The following is a 23118-nucleotide window of genomic DNA, read 5'->3' as shown; positions in this document are numbered from 1 at the left end:
CACACACACACACACACCCCCCTTTTCCATCTAAAGTTATGCTGCCCTAAGACAAAAGCATGCTGCAAAGAGAAGTTGTACCCTGACTCCAGTTGATTATGGCCATAAAGTGGTGTGATTAAATGTTAGGGGTGCAGAAAGTTATATGATAAGTGGGGATGCTCTGTTGTAGTCATATTTCCCTTCTGTGGAACTTTTTACCCCACATTCTTTGCAGTTTCCATGGTTTTGTTTCCTTCTGTGCCACGTAGATGAGAAAAGCATCTGGGTCGTTTTGAGCAGCACCTACTCAATCTCACTGAATTTCACAAAAACCCTTTTTGGTCCTGATTTAAGAAGGTGTTGTAGTTCCACTGACGTAAATGGGTTGCAACCTTTTAAGACTAATAATTGAAATTCTGGATATGGCAGTGAAGGGTAAAATGTCTGTTGACACTGAAAACTTTTTAATAGCTCAAGATTAGAAAATATAATCTCCTATTATACTTTGCAAACAGAAGGATGCCGAGGCACCAGCTTGTGGTTTTTACTCCTAATTTTTAGTGCCCTTCCATCTTATTGTGAATTTAGTTCTGTTTTATTTGACTGAAGCCAGCATCAAAAATAAACAAACAATCTGATAATCATTTTTTAAAATAAAACCTGTTAAAGTCAATCTGTTTAAATATAGTCACTCACTGAACTGCTGCCGTTAAGAAAATGTTTTTACATAGTACCTGTATCAGGGATTCTGACTGTTAATTATAGATCTTCAAACACCTTGGTTTTCATTTAACTATTTTCAATTTTTTTTTTTAATTTTTACTGGGGATCTGTGAAGCTCAGGATGTTCAGAGGGTGAGGGCCCCAACCTCTTCCCATTACAGCATATGGAAAGACTCCCCTTGACTTCAGTGGGAGTTGGATTGGAAGCCTTAGGGCAGTCTGAATAACCACATAGATACATATCCCACCATGTACCCTTATCTAAATCTTTAGAGCCTGAAAGAATTTTGGCATTCTTGGGTGGAGCAAATTATACCCTATAAAAGGATATAGAAGTGAATGTTCTCCTCTTGCACATTGGATGGTTCTGGGCAGTGTTTTCCCTGAAGCAGAATGCTTCCTAATGCTTTTTCTGTGGCAGTATGACTCTGTGGCACCACTCACACCTAGGCTGTCCCTTAAAGACATGATGTAGCTTTATAACATTTATATAATAATAATACAACTGCTCAGAAATTTTACTAGTTAGCAGTTGTTTTAATCAGATCCGTTAGCTATATGCCCATATTAAACAATCACACAAACTAATTTTCCTTTCAACAGTTTGAGATTAGAATTTAAACATGTTATGGCAATTTTAGTGAAACATAGTAGTGCTGGAAGGCAAGGTACAGAAACGTTATATTAGGAAGTATTCTAACAGCCTTTTAGAATCTTGATCAAGCATTCTTTTTTTAACAGAAGTGTGTGATAATATGTTAAATACAAGATTTTGGAGGGTTTAACATTTTATTTTCACTATGAAAACATTAAACTGGTGATAATTTTGGTTTGCATGACTGGACTAAGATAATGACTTTACTCACTGAACATTATTAATGTTTTCCTGGCAATGTAAACAGGCATGGTGAAGTACAGAAAAATGTTCTCAGGACAGAGACTTCTTTTAAGTCTAGGGAGCCAGTTCCACAGATTGTTGCTTATATGAGTAATACATAGCACAATGAGGGATGTTAGCAGACAGGGCCAGCTTTAGGCCTATTCCACCAATTCCCCCGAATCGGGCCCCGCACTTAAGAGGGCCCCACGCCCAGTGAGAATCCCCTCCCTGGCTAGAGGCACCTTTATAATTTTTACTCACCTGGCAGCACTCCAGGTCTTCAGTGGCACTTCAGCGGTGGGTCCTTCACTTGCTCAGGGTCTTCGGCGACACTTAGGCAGTGGGTCCTTCAGTGCCGCCAAAGACCTGGAGCAAGTGAAGGACCCGCCGCCAAAGTGCCGCCGAAGACTCCGAGCACCGCCCAGTGAGTACAAGCCTCACATGTTATTTTTACATTTTTTTTTTTAAGTCGTCCCTGCCGGGGCCCCACCAAAACTGTTCGAATTGGGCCCTGCACTTCCTAAAGCCGGCTCTGTCAGCAGACAAAGGGGCAGAGCGAAAGGGAACAGAGTAAGGGGGTATTGTGCAATCTTGAGTTGTTTCCCTAAGACTGGATTTAAGACTAAAGTTTTGTCTTCAGTTACGTCTCAATAGGAAAGTTCTTGTGGGTTAAATTAGGGCAGAAATTGGCCCATAAAGTATGCATACTAGAGTTACTGTTTCTCTCCAATATACGTTTTAGATATACTCTTCACCCAATACCCCGGTACTGAAATTAGTTGAAAATGTTATCCTAATGATCATTAAAGAGACATTGTCAGAATAAAAAGGGCCTCATCATTTGTCACTTATTTTATTGATGTTTATAGCGTCTGCTCATTCCTTCTGTTAACCCTTCTGGTTGGGCAATTGGGATTTTGAAGGCTTAACCTGAATGTTCCCATTTACAGTACTGCAGTACGTGTGTCTCTGCAAGCCTATCAACATACATTATGCTGCAATTGAAGGAGCCATGAAAATTTAATGATTTACTTTATTTATAGGACTCTGCATGGTGAAGATGGCCAGCCCGAAAAAACATATTGAAATAGTGGTCCAGCAGCTTAACAAATTTAATCCTGAAAATGAGAGCACAGAGCATCTCTTGGATGAGTCAGCTAAGGTTTTACAGGTACATTAAGTGCCAGTTTATCCTAGGTGGATTTCACAGTTCTAGTGGGAGCTTTTTAAATGTAAAGATGTTCCTTCTCTAATGTAATATTTTGAATTACACTGAATTTTCCTATGTGTTTTATAATGTTAACCTATATCTAAGGTGACCAGATTTTCAAACCCCAAACCAGGGCCACTTTCTTATAGTTGTCACCAGGAGCCAGGGAACTGGTATGAGAGGATTTGAATGAGACACCTTGGCCTGGAGGTTCAGTAGTGGAAGGTACTGGAAATGGTTTTGGTAGTTGGGGTGATGGGTTAGGCTCTTGTGGCTGAAAGGGTAGGTGAAAAGGGGGATTGTTTGTGTGAGCAAGGATGGGAGAGAGATTGATAACAGATAGTGTTTGTCACTGGGGACTAGAGGAAGAGAGAGGAATGATGGTCCAGGGTACTAGGACTCGGGAGATGTAGATTCAAGTCCATGATCCTCTGCAGACTGTGTGTGACCTTGTAAGTTACTTAGCCTCTGTCCTCAGTTCCCAATCTGTAAAATGGGAATAAGTTGCACTTCCCTGCCTTACAGGAGTGTTGTGAGGTGCTCAGATACTCCAGTAATGGGTAACATAACCTTCATAGACAGATACTGTAGTTAGATGGGCAGAAGTAAGTAACATGGGATTGTTTGGGGTGAGGACATGCAACTGATGGATGTATATTACTATCATCCTATTTACATTCATTCAACCTCCTTTCGCTGGTCCCTGGCTCCCATTCCAGTACTGCTTCCCCTTTTCACTTCTACTGGTCTAGACCAGAAGCTGCCTCTATGTTGGGCTCAGTGTGGCACTTGCCAGGCAACCTCCTGCATTTTTTTTTTAATTCTGCCTCAGATTGTCTATATCCTGCAGATGGTGCACCCTCAAAGAAGGGCCACAGAATCAAAAAGGAAGCAAAAGGAGCTTAGAGATAGGGAGGGTAGTGTGTCTGATCTCAATGGAAAGGAAAGAAGAGAGGTTGGAGAGAAGCTAGACATCCTTCTGGCCAATATAGTTTAAGTAAACCAACTGGAACAATGCAAAAAGTTGTATTTATGGTCCAGAACCAGAATGTATGGTCACCCTAGCAATACCCCAACGCTGCAGTCCTTAACTGGTCAGTACTCCAACTGGGATCAGCACATGGGGCTGATTCTCCACAGCCTTGCGCCTTATGTAGTCCTTTCCATCTATGCAAAGCAGGTATCAAATGCTACCCTTTTAACTGAATAGTCTTTTAAACCCTCTTTGTACAGGTGTAAATAGCTACACAGAGTGCTAAGCAGTGGAAATCAAGCCGAAGGACTTCAGGCTAAGGTTCAAAGTTAACCCTGTTTGGGTTTTGTTTAAATGGTAATGTTTTGTTTACCATCAACACTTTTTTTAAAATGGTCTTGTTTCCTACTACTGTCTTCTTAGTTCTTTTACGGCATCTGGAGCTCAAATCTCCATTACGATGCTCGGATGGGTTATTGTACCAAGGCAACCTCATTTTAGTAGTCTTGGCAGTAGATATCATGGGCCACACAATGCTTTTATTTACATGTGGGCATCCCTTTTATGTCGCTGCAGTGGAGTTGTACCAGTGTAACAGAGCAGATTTTGGCATGAAAATTATATAATGAACACTTTCTATTGCATTTATTCCACACCTGAACTATATTGACTCAGAATAATTTTGATAGGAAACTTCATCTGCTCTTCATACAGCAAAGAATAAGGGCATTTAAATTGTTCATTCACAGTTTTGGAAGAAGGTTGGAGGAAAGGAGGGAAAGTGCTATGTCAACACCTCTGTATTTCTCTTCACATTTATTGAACAGTTAAATTGTACCTCCCACTCTAGAGTGGGAGGGGTAAAGACAAAAGCACCACAATGGAATCAACCTTCCTTACACATCATTTTTAAAAAGGAGGAACAGGGAAGACTGAATGTAAGGATATGGCAAAAGTCCCTATGATACTTGCACTGTCTAAATTCTGCTGTTTGTTTCTTTACTCTCCCTCCCCGAGTATTTTTGCTGTCATTTTATCCCTGAAAATAAGATTCCTTTTTACATACAACTTTTTATAAAAGTCGCTATAGAAACCATGCAGTTATAACTCATTCTTCAAGGAAAGCTCTCTTGATTGTGATTTACTCTTTCCTCTTATTTTGCATAATGGGCTGTTATCTGGGAGGGGGGGAAATAGACTAGCACCTGCGTATATTATTTCTCTACACTCTTTTGTCACCTGTCATTTGTATTTTATCAGTGTCACAGAAATTCTTGAAAGTCAAAATTAAAATATTTTCTGCTTTACTGTCAATTAAATTCCAAATTGGTACTGTACAAAGTCTTTCATTATAAATAGATTCTTCTTGCAAGTCAATACTTTACACTTCTGATAGTAAATTCTTTTTCTGCTTGATCTTCAGCAGTCCTTATTTAAACTGTATTATTAATTCCTAGCATCTGTGGATGTTTGTGTTGCTACAAGGTTCTTTAGTCAGGAGGGAGTGGAGTTATTCTGGGTATATACAGTGGTGAGCTGGAGCCGGTTCCCACAGGTTCCCAAGAACCAGTTGCTAAAATTAGACCTCTGTGGAGAACCGATTGTTAAAGGACCAGGGAGTGGGCAAAGAACTCCGGTCCGTGGGCCGGACCATCCTGTTGCTCCCAGGATTCCCAGCTGGGGAGCCTGAGGCTCCCCCGGTCCTTCCCCCGCTTCCCCCCAGCTGTAGCGTGGCCAGCTGCCGGCATCAGCTGGGCAGCTCAGCTGAGCCCTGGAGTCGTCCTGCTGCCGCTTTTTGAGAGGCCTGGCAAGGTGGCAGGGGGGGAACATGTCCTGCTGCAAGATCCAGGGCTGGCCAGAGGGGAGGGGAGGGGGCAAGTGGAGCAATTGGCTCGGGCCCTGCAGGGGACCCTCGCCCCACAAGGATGTCTCCCCTCAGGCCCTACCCTGCTTCCCCCACCCCAAAGAGCCACAGCATGGCCAGCAGCCAGGCAGCTCAGCTGAGCTCTGGACTGCCAGTAAGATAAAGGGGCTGTAAGCTCTGGGGCCGCGGGGTGCGGGGCAAGTGGGGCAATTTGCCCGTGGCCCCACGAGGATGTCTCCCTCCAGCCTCCCCCGCAGAGCTGCAGCATGGCCAGCTGAACTCCTGTGTCGTCCTGCTGCTTTGAGCTGCCGGCAAGGTAAGGGGGGAGGGGGCTGCAAGCTCTAGGGCTGGCGAGGGGGCAAGTGGGGCAATTTGCCCCAGGACCTGCAGGGGGCCCTGGCCCCATGGGTATGTCTCCCCCTGTCCTGGCCCCTCCCCCCACGCCCTCCCCCCTTAAATCAGAACTTTTTATAGGGAACCGGTTGTTAAGATTTTGGCAGCTCATCACTGGGTATATATATTGGTGTGTCTAAGAGCAGAATTTGGCCCTGTATTTACAAACTAACTATAAAACGCTATCAGTCCAAATATCATCTGACTGGGTTAGTCATAATTGTGAGCTGCTATTTAAAATTTCATTTTATTATCTTGCAAGGTGCCCTGAGATGCAAAGAATAACGGTAGCTCTAGCAGTGTACTTTTCATTAGATTTGATGCCATCTACAGTACATTCTGGGATAGGTCTCATTTACACAGTTTGCTTTGATAATGCATCAGCAAAGCCTTGCAGTCACATCTGGAAAAAAAATGAGTTATTTATTATTTGGATTACCGTGTCACCTAGGACCCCTAGTCATGGGCCAGGACCCTGTAGTGCTGGACGCTGTATAAATAAACAAAGATGGACTCTGCCCCACAGAGCCTGCAGTCTAAATAGAAGACAAGAAACAGCAGATGGATACAGACAAATTGAGGAGTTTGAAGAAACAGTCATCCCCATGATACACAGTCATCGCTGCAAACCAGCAACTTAACTATTGTCAAGTTTTTTGTACACATAACAGCAAATAAGAGTTTGAAGGAGAGATGGGAAGGAGAATAATGAGGTAGCGTTGTGGATGTTTGCAGAAAGCTCCTCCTCCCAATCACGATGGGCAGCATAGGAGAAAGCACAAAGATGATTATGAGCAAATGTAACCAAAGGAGAATGGAAGTTGGAATCATTGACCAGATGGACATGGGAGTCGACGCATCAATAGTGAATAAGCAATAAGTAGGGTAGGGATAGGTCATGAAGAGTCTTGAAAGTAAGAATAAGTAGTCTGATGCAAGGCCCGCTGGCCACCTAGGAGCTGGAGGGACATGCCGACTGCTTCCTGGGAGCCACCTGAGGTGAGCGTCATCTGGAACCCGCACCACGAACCCCCTTCTATGCCTCAACCCCAGGACAGAATCCCCTCCCACACCCAAACTCTCTCCCAGAGCCCACATCCTCTCTTAACTCCCCGCCCCAGCCCTGAGCCTCCTCCTGCACTCCAAATCACTCATCCCTGACCCCACTCCAGAGCCCACACCCCCAGATGGAGCCCTCACCCCCTCTAACACCCCAACCTCTTGTCCCAGCACAGTGAAAATGAGCAAGTGTGGGGGAAAGCGAGCAACAGGGGGTGGAGGAGGGTGAAGTGAGCATGGGGTGGGGCAAGGGTGTTCGGTTTTCTACAATTAGAAAGCTGGCAACCCTACTTTTATCCAGACCAGAGAAGAGGATGTTTTAGTAGTCAAGACACAATAGGATGAGAATCTGGATGAGAGTTTTAGCTATGTGAACTTAGAGGTGTTTTTCAGAAACCAATCTACAAGATTTGGATGTAGGCTGGATGTGAGGAACTGAGGGAGGTGAGAGCCAAAGATGATACCATATAGGCCCGAGTGAGTGGCAGGGTGGTGGTGGGGACAACAGTGATCACAAGAGTAGGTAGCAGGGAGGGGTTGGTCAGGGAAGATTACGAGTATTATTTTAGCCATGTTGAACTTAAGCTGACTGTTAGGCATCCACAAAATGTCAGAAAGGCCAAGGTTTTAGATTTTAATTCAGAATTCTTACACAGAGATGATGATTGTGAATATGCTCTCAAGGTAAGGTTGAGTTTGGTCTTCAGGGAGAGAGTCCGGGAGCTACTTTGAGCAAGCCAGGTTGTATCCTCACCAACCAATCTACCAGTAGCACAGGGTCAGCCCTGGGGAGACCTCTTCCCTGTTATATTTTCAAGTTAGATGGTAAGAAGGAATTGTGTAGTGAATTGGAGGAAAACAAGAAGAGGCAAGCAAACAAATACGTGTTAAAAATGAAGGAGAGTAAAGTGGCAAGAAAAGAATATGAGTAGTAAAATGCGAAGGGACACAATTGCAGTGAAGATGTGCCAGCCTTGTGGACACATTTTTTATAAATAAGAGAAAACTCCTACTCCTTCTGTTATGATCATTCTAAATGAAATGTGGTTAAGGATTTCTATTTTTGGATAGCAGCAGATAAACATTGTGTGACATGATTAGAAATCAGTGATCAAAATTAGTCTACAATTGATTCAGCATCTTCCCCATGCTAGATCTCTTTTGCTGAATACTTAACATCCCCATGTCATGTTCTAAAAGGGATTTTTTTCCATGCATTGGTACTGTAGAAGGGTGGACTCACTGCTAGAGCACCTTCTCCTGGCAGGGTGTGGGGTAGCAGCTCTCTCCTAGCTAACACCACCTACTGACAATTGCTGCAGTCCCACAGTGGTTCACCTTGTCTCATGGTTTGACCCTCCAAACAGGTCACTTTAAAGTCTCTCCCCTTGTGGGGTACCAACATCTCAAACAAAGTGTCCCACACAACTTTGGTCATTGATACCCCATCTTCCACCCTCTAGGGCTCCTCTTCCCTTCCACACCTCTGTCAGAGAAGGGCCCCAGGGATTCTACGTGGAATCTTTTAACCCAACTGAAAACCAAAACACAATGAAAGCAACTTCTCCCCTCTCCCCTCTCCCTCAGGCTTAAACTTTAATCCTAGCTCTCCATTCCTCTGGAGAAGAGGAGGAGTTACCTCAGGAGTTACCTCCCTGGAATCTAGGCTTTACTCTGGATCCTCCATATCTATCTTCCTCTCAAGGCCATCTGCCTGTCAATGGGCATTCCCTTAGCCCCACTGCAAGAGTCTCCTTCACCTCTGCTGCCCTCTTCTGTCAGGGCCTCTCTAAGGGTGTAAAATCACTCCTGAAGCCCCTCTTCAGTTAAACATCCTCCTGAGTTTCTTCTCTGGAGATCCAGGTCCTACCATTTTGTCAGGGCTCACCACCAGAAGTTGCTCCACCCCAGTAGCTTATCTGGGTCTCTCCAGGTTCTACTCTCTACTACTGATAGAGAACTGGCAGAATTTGTCCCTTACAGCCTCCCTTTTATGCTAGTCTTCCTCTTTATAGAAACAACCCATTTCCTTTCTACCTGGGCTTCATCTTTTATTAAGCCTGGCCCACCCACTAGGTGCAACCAGGTGGATTAACTAGCCTCTCCAGGCCACATTAACCCTTTCGCCATCTGTGTGGGATAGATATCCCATCACAGGTCCCTTTGAATTATCAGACTTAATCAACTCTTAAAAAGAAATCTACATTTTGATTTGTTATAGTTAAATTCGTTGCAACCTAAAGATTTATTATATTTTAAATTAATTAAATTGGCAGGAATGTTTTCAGTGAGAACATAGGTTAAATAGTACAATATACAGTTTGTAGTAACAGCAGACAAGCTGTTAATTTTTTTAAACTTTGATCTTGGACACTCAGACTGTGGACATCAAAGTTCATAAAACCAGATGCTAACTGCAAGCAAAGGCTTGTGTTTATATGCTGTGACCTGTTTGGCATCAAAGTGCATTCAGTCTGATTAGCCCAGTTAACATTTCAAACTGAATTTTTTGAAAATTCATCTTGATTCTTTTAGATAATAAGTATAAAGCAGTTTAATATCTGGTACTCACCTTCAAGGCCACATCCCTGCTGACATTTTGTACTATTCTCCTGTCAATACTAATACTCCTCTAATACGCGTTCCTAAACAATCCTTTGATATCCTTCTTTATGGCTTCTTCATTCCACATTTTGCCCAGGTGTCCTAACTAACCTCCCTCTCTTCATTCAAACACTTATTCCATGAAGTCTAGCGAAGACAATCTGCCAAAAATAGCTCTGTCTTATCCAGAGTGTGTTTAGGAAAAGTTATAGTCTGGTCATTATGAATAGGGCTAAAGTCATAGAAACATAATAACAATGTGAAGTGGCACAGGTACTGTTGTGGACCCAAAATAATCCTCATTTTCCTGTTGAAACTATTAGAACCATTAGCTTTTGCTGTAGTAACAGATGACATTTTAATATAGCACTCAGTCTGGCAAACCCTCATGCAGCTACCCCATGTGAATAGCCCCTTTACCATAATAGAATTATTTGCCTACATTAGGGTTGCAGGATCAGGCCATAGTTTTGACTTTTGTAAATCCAGCATAATTAAAAAGCTCACTGCTCTCATTGGGAGTTCACTGGTCTAGTCCTTTGTCCCTACAGTGTTGATACTGAGTTCAGCCTGTCTATTGGCCTCTCATGCAGTACATGCTTTAATTTGGCAAGAGGGCTGAACATTATCCATTAATCTGGTTCAGTTGTGTATGTCAGAGCCACCCACTCACTGAGCAAAATCCAAAAATGTCAAAAATCACATTTATTTTTAAACATGAAAATCACTTGATGTATGATTCCTGTGATAAGTGTTACAAAACCTTAATTATACATGTCTGATGTGTATCATTTGTGACGGATTTTTACATGTAGATTGTGAGCTCCCTGAATAAAACCCATCTTCAATTATGCTTGTATAGTGCAGAGCACATCATCAACATTGATTTAATAATAAATACAGTAGTGTAAATCTTTCCTATGACTTCAATGGACTTTTGATTAGGCCCTTAGAGAGGAGTAACATTAAAGCCTGAAGTAATATAAACTAATCAGATCACATGTAAAGTGAGTGTATTCTGACTAGAAGTAGCTGAGTTCAGTGTAAACTACTATTCAAATCTCTGGAGGTAAAAACAGCTATCTCCTCTCTTGAATGTTAGTTTAAACTTAGAATAAGGATTTCCAGCCAGGAGATTTCTCTTCCTCTCTCTCCACCCAAAGAGAAACCCTCTTTTCCTCCCCTTTCCCATCCTTTTCCCCCTTATTAATCTCTTGAAGAAGACACCTTGCTAGCCCTTTCCATCTCCTTCCCCCCTCATTAGCAAAGCTCCACCCCATGACCTGTATCTTACTTCTCCTATTCTCCTGTGTTGAAAGTTTTGTGCTCATTCCCCCCTGCCCCAGCCTGCTTGATCCCATTTCTCCTCTGCTGGTTCCTAGTAGAGCAAAAAGTCAGGAATCAATAGTGGGAATGGGCGCATTAGGAAGGCAGGCTAGGAGAGGTGGGGGATTCTACACAGAAGGAGGCAATGCCAGTGAGTACATATTTCAAGCAAGAGTCAACCTGCTTCATCTTCTTCCCAGCACAGAACACCCAATGGCTGCCTCCATGCCTTTAGGAACTGGTCACTTGCAAGGTATTAAACACTTGAGAAGTAGCCAATAGTGAACTTTCAAAATTCAAGGTCAAAATGGAGAGACTTTCAAGTGTTTCTGATAATGACATTCTGAATGTAGCCAATGCACAGTGTAGCAATCGCTAGATTACCAAACACAAATCTCAGAACATCCAATAGGCAATCTACCATACATTGACTGCTCTGCCACCAGTGCTGCCACAGTCATTCCACACCTCACAAACTGAGGTATGAAAAAAGTAACTGAGTATGAACAGTGACTAAATGACTGGGTGACCTGTCCTGGAGAAAGTCAGCAGACACAGGCTCTGTCAGAACAAAGGGGTGAGGTGAGTTCCAGTGCCCTCCACTGAGAATACCCTCCCTCACCCAGACTCAGCCATACAGACCTGAGAATAGACAGCTTCCATGTACTAGCTAATCTCAACTAACCCAGTTGCAATCAGAAGAGAGAGGTGGCATCTAAGATATACAGGACCCAAACCATAATGAGCTTTTTATATCAAAACCAACAGCTTAAATTGTACCCATAAACAATTTAGAATCCAGTGCAATCTGTGGAGCTCGGGGGTAAAAAGCTCCTTGAATGAAACACTTGTAATTAAATAGGAAACCATATTATGCACTTGCTGAAGGTTCCAAGTGGTCTTAAAATGTAGTCTCAAGTAAAGCACATAGTCATCAAACATGCAATCTGGAAGAGGCAAAATTGTGGATGTATGTGGTCGATCCATATCCAAAAGGAATAGTTAGCCTCTCTGCTAATCAAAGGGGAGGGGAAATCTTTTGGTTACTTCTGCTGTCTGGATATTCAAAGGCAATTGAGAATCCAGTAGGACCTAAGTTGCCAGCTTCAGTAACAAAATTGATTGCAATTGAGAAACTAGATATAATCAATTACAGTTTCTATGGAAATTTCCCCAGGCAAACAACTTCTAACCTCTGCCTTATCTAGAGGGACCCTCAGCCAACTAGCTCTAATGAGAGCTCCAATCTCAGATAGACACAGGATTCAAATCCTCCTGCAGAGCCAGTCAGGAAGTAAAACCTGCAACAGAGCCAGTCTCCGGGTGACCTAATGCCTGCAGCTGGCCTGTAGTAGGCTGCCTGATTGGCTGGAAGAGTACTCAGAACTGCTATTCAGCCCAGCAACAGTTTAGTGTTTGTTTCAAGCATTTGCCTATGGCTGCAATTAGCTCCTGTGTCTGGTTGTTCCCAGCCCTGCTTTTGTCTTGGACCCAGCCTTGCCTCATTTCAGGTAACCCAGTTCTGACTCTTGGCTTTATATCCAGACATCAAACACATAGTAAGTACCCTATTAAATTAAAAAACAACTTGGTAGATTTTCTGTCCAGGAGAGAGGACATTTTTGGTATATGGCCCATATAGTCCTTAGACATTAAAGTTCTGAGGCACAGCTGACCCCAAACTGCTCCTCTTGTCAATACATTGCTTAGCCTCAAGCCATGTACTGATTATATGCTTTTTTGCCCATTGTTATGGTGCAGATAAGTGCATCATTTCTCTTTCTGTAGAATCATAGTATATCAGGGTTGGAAGGGACCTCAGGAGGTCATCTAGGCCAACCCCCTGCTCAAAGCAGGATCAGTCCCTAACTAAATCATCCCAGCCAGGGCTTTGTCAAGCCTGACCTTAAAAACATTTAAGGAAGGAGATTCCACCACCTCCCTAGGTAACCCAATCCAGTGCTTCACCACCCTCCTAGTGAAAACGTTTTTCCTAATATCCAATCTAAACCTCCCCCACTGCAACTTGAGACCATTACTCCTTGTTCTGTCATCTGGTACCACTGAGAATAGTCTACATCCATCCTCTTTGGAACCCCCTTTCCGGTAGTTGAAAGCAGCTATCAAATCCCCCCCTATTCTTCTCTTCTGCAGACTAAACAATCCCAGTTCCCTCAGCCACTCCTCATTAGTCATGTGCTCCAGCCACCTAATCATTTTTGTTGTCCCTCCGCTGGACTCTTTCCAATTTTTCCACATCCTTCTTGTAGTGTGGGGCCCAAAATTGGGCACAGTACTCCAGATGAGGCCTCACCAATGTCAAATAGAGGGGAATGATCACGTCCCTGGGTCTGCTGGCAGTGCCCCTACTGATACAGCCCAAAATGCCGTTAGCCTTCTTGGCAACAAGAGCACACCGTTGACTCACGTCCAGCTTCTCATCCACTGTAACCCCTAAGTCCTTTTCTGCAGAGCCGCTGCCTAGCCATTCGGTCTCTAGTCTGTGGCAATGCATGGGATTCTTCCCTCCTAAGTGCAGGACTCTGCACTTGTCCTTGTCGAACCTCATCAAATTTCTTTTGGCCCAATCCTCTAATTTGTCTAGATCCCTCTATATCCTATCCCTACCCTCCAGCGTATCTACCACTCCTCCCAGTTTAGTGTCATCTGCAAACTTACTGAGGGTGCAGTCCACACCATCCTCCAGATCATTAATGAAGATATTGAACAAAACCGGTCCCAGGACCGACCCTCGGGGCACTCCGCTCGATACCAGCTGCCAACTAGACATGGAGTCATTGATCACTACCCACTGAGTCCGATGATCTAACCAGCTTTCTACCCACCTTATTCATCCAGACCATATTCTTTAACTTGCTGGCAAGAATACTGTGGGAGACCATGTCAAAAGCTTTGCTGAAGTCAAGAAATAACACGTCCACTGCTTTTCCCTCATCCACAGAGCCAGTTATCTCATCACAGAAGGTAATTTCTGAACTGGAACTCTTTTGTCTCTGCCCCTATTAATTCAGGGCATCAGAAGAAGTACAGTAAATGGAGGCAGGTGATTGCACATGTACACTGTAGAATAACTGCTCGTCAGAGCACAGCATTTGATCATTCCCTGGTGTTCTGTATGTGCTAGATTTTATATGGCCTCCAAGTCACACTTTAAGCACTTCCGTCTTATGCTGTTTGTGGATCTCTTCCTGTTTCATCATTCTTCCTACAGCTCTCTCTCCTTCAAAAGTAAATAGAGTAAAATTGGTTTGATATATTACCTTTTCTACTCACAGCATCTCAGAGCATTTCATGCAGTAATAAGTTGAATGCCATGATTTTAGACAAATGGAGATTCCAGTATTTTTTGCTCACAAGGATTGAGGGAGACTGGAGAGTGCTTATTATTGGAGCCTTACTGATGTCCTCTTATTTTTTCTCTTGAGGATGTTAATTTCATTTTTGCCTCTTAGGGAGAATTCCCTTCAAATACGCTCTTTCAAATGATGGAGTATAATCTGGGGCTAAACGGCTTTACAGATCTTCAGTGAGGAGGTTAGATTTCTGAGTTTTTCCTATCAATCCTATTAAACTATAAAGTTAATAGACCAGTAGCTGAAAGAAACTACATAGATCTTGGTCCTGGAAGGTGTCAGTAGAAGTTGAGGGTGCTAAATACTTCACAGGAGTTCTCAGCACTTTGCAGGATGGAACCCACAATACTAATATTAATTTCCTCATTTTTTAATTTTCCATCCACTTCTCTAGTTTTTTGTATGTCTCCTCATTGCCATCTTTCCCATGTTGGCTCCTTCTTTCCCAAGTGTGTCCTCTGCCCTTCTCTCTTCTTTTAACTACTCTTTGGGCAGAGCCTTGATTAAGGGTGCAGCTGAGGTCTCACTTATGCTGACTCCAGCCCCTAGCTGCTGGCAGGACTTTTTAAAGTTACATGATCCCTATGGTCATGCAGCAAATTTCAAGTGTGGTTCTACTATGCACCTTCTTACTCAACAGATCTTTTTGCAATATGTATTTAGAATCATATTTGCTGATTTCATTGACAAAAATATTTTTTTTTTACTATTTTTTAACTCCTATTAGCCCTGCAAAGTCAATAAAGCTGAGAAGAACTGAGCAGGACTCTATTTCTACTTGTGTACCACTGACAGACTATTTGCTAAATTCCAACCCCAGAGCTAATCAGTTGCACTTGTGCAACCTCAGTGAGTGTAAGGAGACTGCAGGAGTATACCTGAGTTTATAAATTGGCCTGCAGAATTTTTATTAGCGATGATCCACAAGAAAAAAAGTACCCAGCTTCACTCTGAGAACCTAGGCTGAGTTTTCAGGGATGGCAGGTAAAAAAAACACATTTTTTAATGTGTTCACTGAATATATTTAATCTGAAAGACAGTAAAAGAAAATAAACATGGAACTTCACAGCACCATTTTTATAAACTGACTTTTCAGATTAGAACTATACTTTAAAGCGCTACCATTTATTTGTCCTCACTTTCAAGGCCCTGTGTTGTGATGAGCATAATTATATTTCAGGAGGTGTTTGGCATGGCTCTTTTCCAAAGCCCAACAATGCCACTCTTGAACTTGATGGTAGTCATTGCAGAAGAATAGGAGTCACACCTTCACTCTGCTGTCAGAGACAGACTACTGGATGAGGTGGACCACTAGTCTAATGCAGCGTAGCAATTCCCCTGTTCCCACCCCTCAGGGCAGGCATTAACAATGCTGCTTACAAGTGGAGAACTGACAGAGAAGCCATTTTGAAGAATAGCTCATAGAGCCTTAGACATTAGAACATGCTTATTGAGAGAGAGAGCACACTGGCCCTCTCTCAATAAGATTATACCTTTCTCTTTTTAAAAGTTACCATGAGATCTTTAACTTCTACAAACACATCTTTGAAAAACAGGCAGCAGAAGCCTCGATTTAACATCTCATTGAAAGGCAGTCTGCCACCACAGTTCCAATAGCTCCCAGTGATTTACAGTGCCAGCGCTGGTATGAGCCTATGTCCTAATAATAATTGGACTTGCACACATTATTTTGTATCAACAGAGTCATATTGACACTTAAAAGTGACCAATTATCTCCACAAACAAGGAGCATTACCACTGAGAAGGAGAAATCAAAATCTGGACTATATCTTTTCAGAAGATGCATTTAGTGTTTGCTTCTTGCTAGTATCTCTAAATCAAGGAAGCATTATTTCCCTGGCACTCTTCCCCAAATCAGTTGCCCTCCTTGTAATTTATTTAATAGAAAATTGTACTGGGCATCAGACTATTACAATATTCCAAAGGTGGTTTAGAATGGAAATATTTTCAATATAATAAAATGCATTTAAAAGGTTGTTCAGCATGAGATTCATCTATGCAATTCACCACCACAGATCCCTCCATGCCACTTAAACCTTGCAGTGGGGTTGTGAGTGGGAAACACAGGTAGAGTGTCCATGCAAGGGGGCCTCTGAACCTTCTGTATATTGCACAAAGGGTTTCCAGGCAGGTGACTGTGATGGGTTGGACACCCCCCATCTGGGATGCCACCTGCTGTACTGGGGTTTCACTGAGCCTGCCTGCTCCACTAGCCTGGGCTCCCTGTCCCTGTTTTGCTGAATCAGGCTCTCCAGCCCCTGGCAGCACACACACACAGGTAGGGACGCACCAGCTGTAGAATCATCCAGAGTCTGCAAACTGCTCTCTATGGGAAGATTCAGCTAGGAAATTTCCCAACACTCAAGTGCACACCCTATTTGGGGAGTAAACCCAAAATAATATTGTCTTGTGCTGTATAGAAAGATCTGCACAGCGCAAGCTCATAAAAATTTACTCTCTCACAGTGTAGAGTGAGATATGCACAGCTTTTTGCTTCCCCCCCACCCCCCACGTGTGAATTGCACAAGCTGGGTTTTGAAATAAACTAAAACCAAGCTTATTAACTATACAAGATATATTTTAAGTGATAAGGGATAGCAAACAGAGCAAAGCAGATTACTGAACAAATAAAACAAAACACGCAAGCTATGCTTAATACACTCAAGAAACAGGTTACAAAATGTAAATTTCTCACCCCAACCGTTGTTTTAGACAAGTTGCAGAGTTTCTGTAGCTTAGAGGTCCAGTTATTTCTCTTTATAGACTAGACTCAGCCCTTTCCTTTCCCTCAGCTCAGTTCCTTTGTCTCTTCAGGTACTTTCAGCTGTCTTTCTTCTTGGGCAGGAAGGCAATGGAGAAGAGTCCTGTTTGCCTTACTCCCCAGCATTAAATAGAATTTACATAAGGCAGGAAACCTTTGTTTCCAGTGGAAAAGTACCAGCAGTGTCCAAGGTAGTACTTTTTAACCAGGTGACATTATCACCTGACCTTGCAGTGTCAAAGCAACCATGAAACCAGGTTTATTTGCAATGTCCACAGGAAGGAACTCCTGGAAGATGAGGGGGATCCACATCTTTGAAGACCTGTTGTCTTTTTCCTAATCGCCGATTAAGGCTGATTGCTTACTATCTGCTGGGTGTGTCTGCAAGCATAACCACAGTTGTAATTGTAATATAGTCAATATTCCTAACTCCAGATACGGAAATGATACATGCATACAAATTGGATAATCACATTCAGTAAATCATAATCTTTCCAATGATATCTTACATGAGCCATCTTGCATAAAATATATCTTAGTTATGCCATATTCATATCATAAGCATATTTCCATAAAGAATATGGAGCATCATGTCACAGTGACTATGGAGACCAATGAGGTAATATGCACAGAATCTGCATTAACAAGGATCCTGGGACTTGCACATGCAGAATGAATGGTATGGTGGCCTCTGGCCACTTTCTCCATCCTATAGGTTGAAGTAGCAACCTCAGAAGGGTACTTCTCAGGGCCCCTGCCCTGATTCTGGGCTTGATTTCACCTTCGCAGACTACACACACTTTACCTGCATACAGCCACATTACTTGGCATCATGTAGGTAACATGAATTTCCCCCTGCAAGAGTAAAATCTCATTGGAGGTTCCCCATTCTATTGAGTGAGTTAGTCATTTGATCATAGCTCAAAGATTATATTTTACATTACATTTACATTTTATTTGCATTAACTGTTGACTTTCACACATCATTTGAGGTTTTTTGATAAATGCATGTCAGCAGATTAACTGAAAGTCAAAGGTTTTTTTCTTTTAATTTTGCTTTACAGAGGCTATTACCTTCTTAGTTGTATGCATTTTTTAAATAATTATGCCTCTTCCACCTCAGTCAGTGCTGTTTGATGTAATAGTTTGTTCTCTGAATTCATTCATCTGTACTCATTATTTATTTATTTATTTTGGTATCCCTCTAGACCCTTAAGGTGACAGATGGAGCATTTGTGTTGGAGACTCTAGCTGGATGTATTGAATATAAACCTTTATTGGACATAGTAGTCAATGCATTTTTTGTTCGGGATGGGAAGCATTGCCTGTTTTCTGAGCGCAATCTCTATGTGGGTAGGTATTCTTTTACACTACATAATGTAGTATAACTATGGAACATTAGAAAGATGCATTATTTCAGTTGTTCAAGTGTTATGATTAGATTACATGTTAAGCATTATCATTTTGCTCAGTGCTGTACAAAATATAAAGACTTGGTCATTGACCAGTGATCCTAAAGGCCAAATCTGAAATCCTTTCTCAATCCAAACTCCCAGTGATGGGAGTTTTGCCTGAATAAGGACTGCAGAATTTGACTGAAAGTTAGTCCGATGGTACAGTTGACATACATGGTACTGTCCATAACTACAAGAAAATAAAGTGTCCAGGTGGTGCAGATTTCACTTAAAAAATTTCTTCAGCAGCCTCTCTGCTGTCCCACTTTCGGGGTCTAGCACTTCTATCATCGCACTGCAGAATTGTATAGCATAGCCATGTCTGCTGAGAGAGGGGTCTTACAGGAGCACTCACATGCTAGGATGACCACCTGAGATCCTTTACCACTGACACAGACAGCTAAACAGAATTCTCTCTCTTCTGTGAGCTAGTTAGCCTATTTTATTATTAGTTAGACCCAGATTTTTAAAGGTATTTACTAGGCATTGCTCCATTCAGCATTGTAATGCTTAACTGACTTAGACTACAATATGGTTTAAGTCACTTTTAAAAATGAGACTTAGATTCCTAAGTCAATGAGAGGTTCTTGTAGTGTCCCAGTGCACAGTTTTCTTGACCTTTCAGGGGTTTAAGTATTTACTTTATGCTACCAAAACCACTACAGCACCGAGTTCAGCACCATCAAGAACATCAACACTGATCCTCTCCCAGAGGAACCTTCTTTGGCACTGAGGGCTTTCCTGGTATGGACTTTATCTCAGGCCCTACCACCTTCAAAAATGCCCATGGTTCAATCAGCGCAGATAAAACCAGCGCTGTTGGCGCTGGCAGCATTGCCTCCCCAAAAAGAGTGGCATGTGTATGATAACTGTGAGGAGACTTCTTCAGAAGAAGTGGAGCAGTCAGCCATCAAGTATTATACCAGTGGTATGTCACCTGAGGATCACACTAGGACTTTGTCTCTCCTCATGATGAACAAAAGCAATTTCAGGAGCTGATAGGGAGAATTACTGATACCCTTTAGTTACAGACTGAGGGGTCTGCACCATCTGATGCCCTTTTTGACATCATGGAATTGCAGACAAAAGACAAAGTCACTTTTCCTAATCTCCCAAGACTATTCAAGCCAGCAGAAGACATTTGGCTCTTTTCTATGCCCTCACCACTAGTATCAAAAAGGGTGGATTGTATATATCCTATACCTTCAGAAGGCCAATTATCAATTAGCTGATTCCATGCTGATCTCAACAGCCCAGGAATTATCTAAAAGTAACAGAGTATCCGTGACTGCTCCCTTTACATAGAGAAGGATGTAGACTAGATTCCATTAGAAGAAAAGTTTACTTTTCCATGTCTGGGTTGCCAAGTGGCAAACTACTAACTCTCATGTTCAGATATAACTATGTGTTATGGGACTCCAATAACCCTATTCAGTACTCCTTATCAGATGAACCAAGGGAAGCGACAAAGTTTGGTCACTGAAGATAGACATACCCAGGACATGCTGAGGGCAGTTTATGACACTTCAGACTATTACCAGAGCTGTGGCCACTGGCATTGCTCTTAGGAGATATTAATGGTCATCAGGCCTTGCTGCAGAGTCCCAAAAACTCATGGAAGAACTCCAGTTTGAGGCTTCAGCTCATTTTAGTAATAAAATGGATAAGATTCTGCAGAAATTAAAACCAAGAGCATTAAAGCCTAGTCTCTAGGTCTTTTCCAGTCCTCATTGCTTCAGAAAAGAAAATTCTTTATATGTTGTTTCAGTTCCACAGGCAGTCTCCTTCTGTTCAGCAGTAGCAGAGCACTCAATCCCAGAGAAGATACCAATCTTCTACCTTTTCCAGGATTGCTCCTGCAAAAAGTCCATGATACAGACTGCATATTGTCCTGCTGCTGGTGGCCATGCAACATTGTGGGCAAGACAGTTGAGAGCCACACACTTCTATCTGTGCAATTTGGACCACATCTCTTGACCTTCTAGGATGCCTGGTGCAAGTTCACTTTATATTGCTGGGTACTAGATACCATCAGAGGCAGTTACTCAATCACATTTTACACCAGACCTTCTCACTTCCATCTCCCTCTCACGAGAAACTTCTATGGGAGGAAATAAGATCCATTCCACAAAGGGGACTATAGATGGGGTTCCTCTGTTGCACCAAGGGTAGGCATTTTACTCCAGATATTTCCTAATGCCCAAAAGAGAGACAATCTGAGACCCATCCTGGGCCTCAGAAACTTAAGCAAATTTATGAAAACCTTCAAGTTCAGGAAATAAATAGCTAAATGTGAACCTCAACAATCATGATTCAGATTCATTGTACATCCAAGAACATTTTAAATGATACCTAATTATCCACACTTCTCCATCATAAACAAAAGGCTTATGCTTCAGTGTCTGAAGCACACAAATTTTACCATTAAGCTGAGTATTGCTGTTATTGGATTGGCAGGACTGGTCCTGTCACAGACCTCCGTTAATCAGAGGGAAGTGTGTGTAGGGGGGTATCCCTAAATATTTTCCCTTATCAACAAGTTGAGAGTCTAAAGGTCATTGGCTTAGATTTTTCTAAGCTGCTTGTGACGCTCCTGGCCAAGCTTCATTGACACTTAGATTATCAAAGCTGCTTATCATGGCTGTTGCTATATGTGAGTAGATTTGAATTTACTAATGCTCTTATAAGATACATCTGTATTCCACTAAGACCACATAAATGCGTTGTTATGCTGAAACAGAGGATTGAAACTCTATTACCATACACTGAGTTGCCTCCAGCACATTGGTCAAGATGTACTAAGTTACCATGCTGTGGTATCTGAGATACTGCACTATAGGCAAATCAACTAAAACTTAGTATGTTCCTCAGGGTTATCACTGTGCTACAAGGGTTCTTTAGCTTCACAGGATCAGAGAAACACCATAGAAGCTTCTGCCAGTTCTGGGGACAACTGTACACTTCTCTGCCTCTTCCTTCATTGGCCCCTATTTGCTCAGGACGAGAACTGTGTGGGACTGCAATTTCACATGAAACGATATTTTTTGGAGGGAAAAATGATTTGGATCAATTGAAATGTTACATTTAGATTTAAACTATTTTAAAAAATTTCTACCTAAAAGAATAAACTTCAAGATGAAAAGTTGTATTGAAATGACAAGTTGAAATGTCCCATTCTGAAAAAGTATAAATGGAATGCTTTGAGCTTATCAAAATGCTTTTCTTCCTTTTACAAGAGCAAAACTTAATTGAAAGCGACACATTCCCACAAAAAGTTTTGGTTCCAAAGGAACAGCATTTCCAACAGAAAAACATTCTGTCAGAAATTTTTTGACCAGTGGTACTTAGGACCCATTTGGTCCCTTTTCTCCCCAACACCTTGCTTAAGTTCTGTTCCTGCGAGGCATAGAACATCTTTAGGAGTTTTGCTTTAGCCCTACAGAGCTTCTTAACTTCCAAATATGCAAATTTTCAATTGTCTGAAGGCTATCCCGCTGCTATCCCCGGGTTTGTTTTGTATTTTTCTGTAGTTAAAAGACCAGATCTTCAGCCTGTGTAATTCCAATGGAGCTATATTGATTTACACCAGCTGAGAATCTGGCACAAAATAGGAAATAACTATAGTATCTGAAAAAAGCAACAGAGAGTCCTGTGACACTTTAAGACTAACATATGTATTGGAGCATAAGCTTTCGTGAGTGAAGTGGGTATTCACCCACGAAAGCTTATGCTCCAATACATCTGTTAGTCTGAAAGGTGCCACAGGACTCTCTGTTGCTTTTACAGATCCAGACTAATACGGCTACCCCTCTGATACTATAATATCTGAGAGTCTACTGTGATAAGATAAACAGGGGTATCTTTTTAATTGCAGTCATTATATAGCCCAGTTATACAGACAAAAGTGAAAAAATATTTCAAAGTTATTAATTATGAAAGTGCCAAGTGAGTCATATGATTTGGTTTCAGCCATAGCCATGGTCAAAATCCAAAAGTGTAATGAATATAAATACTTTCTCTAGCACATTGCCCATTGTATTTTAAATATATGTGTCTTTTGATAGTTATTTGCTATTTGGCCACTTTTCAACTGGAGGAGCTTGGTCTTCAGCAATTCAGCAGAATTGTCAAATCTCTGGACATTGCTAAAATGCATAAGGTAATGAAAGTAATTTCACTTTAGCAAAAATTTTAAGCTAATATCACACTGTGTTTTCATAATGTTTGATTAATAATTTTTGAATCTATAGTTCTTTGCTGTGATTTTAAAAACTGTGGGTACTGTTCTTCCTTCACTTACACTCTGAACTTTTCCGCTTCTGAGTTAATTTAAATAAGACTATATGAATGTCTTTTGGTTAAATTATGGGAAATCAATATTCTCCTAGCACAAAACTGCTGCACTTCCAAAGTCATGCTCAGTTTATACTACATGTTCATGATTTCTTTCCATGTAACGCAATAAAAATTATACTACATGGATGTACCACAGGT

The 23118-nt window shown here is 41.9% G+C and overlaps 1 protein-coding gene across 2 annotated transcripts in view; it reads left to right on the top strand.

Annotated features, from left to right (window-relative positions):
• The window catches only part of CFAP99 (cilia and flagella associated protein 99), an 86699-nt gene that overhangs the window by 2371 nt on the left and 61210 nt on the right, over positions 1-23118 (top strand). For both annotated transcript variants that reach the window (XM_050947639.1, XM_050947638.1), the window contains 3 exons: positions 2629-2756; positions 18379-18523; positions 22689-22783. In XM_050947639.1, coding sequence (XP_050803596.1) covers positions 2637-2756; positions 18379-18523; positions 22689-22783 — 360 coding nt within the window. In that variant the 5' untranslated portion in view covers positions 2629-2636. The remainder of the gene's footprint in view (positions 1-2628; positions 2757-18378; positions 18524-22688; positions 22784-23118) is intronic.

The sequence above is a fragment of the Gopherus flavomarginatus genome, chromosome 3 (genome assembly GCF_025201925.1).
Source record: "Gopherus flavomarginatus isolate rGopFla2 chromosome 3, rGopFla2.mat.asm, whole genome shotgun sequence".
Lineage (NCBI taxonomy): Eukaryota > Metazoa > Chordata > Testudines > Testudinidae > Gopherus > Gopherus flavomarginatus.
This window is presented reverse-complemented; position numbering and strand designations above follow the sequence as displayed.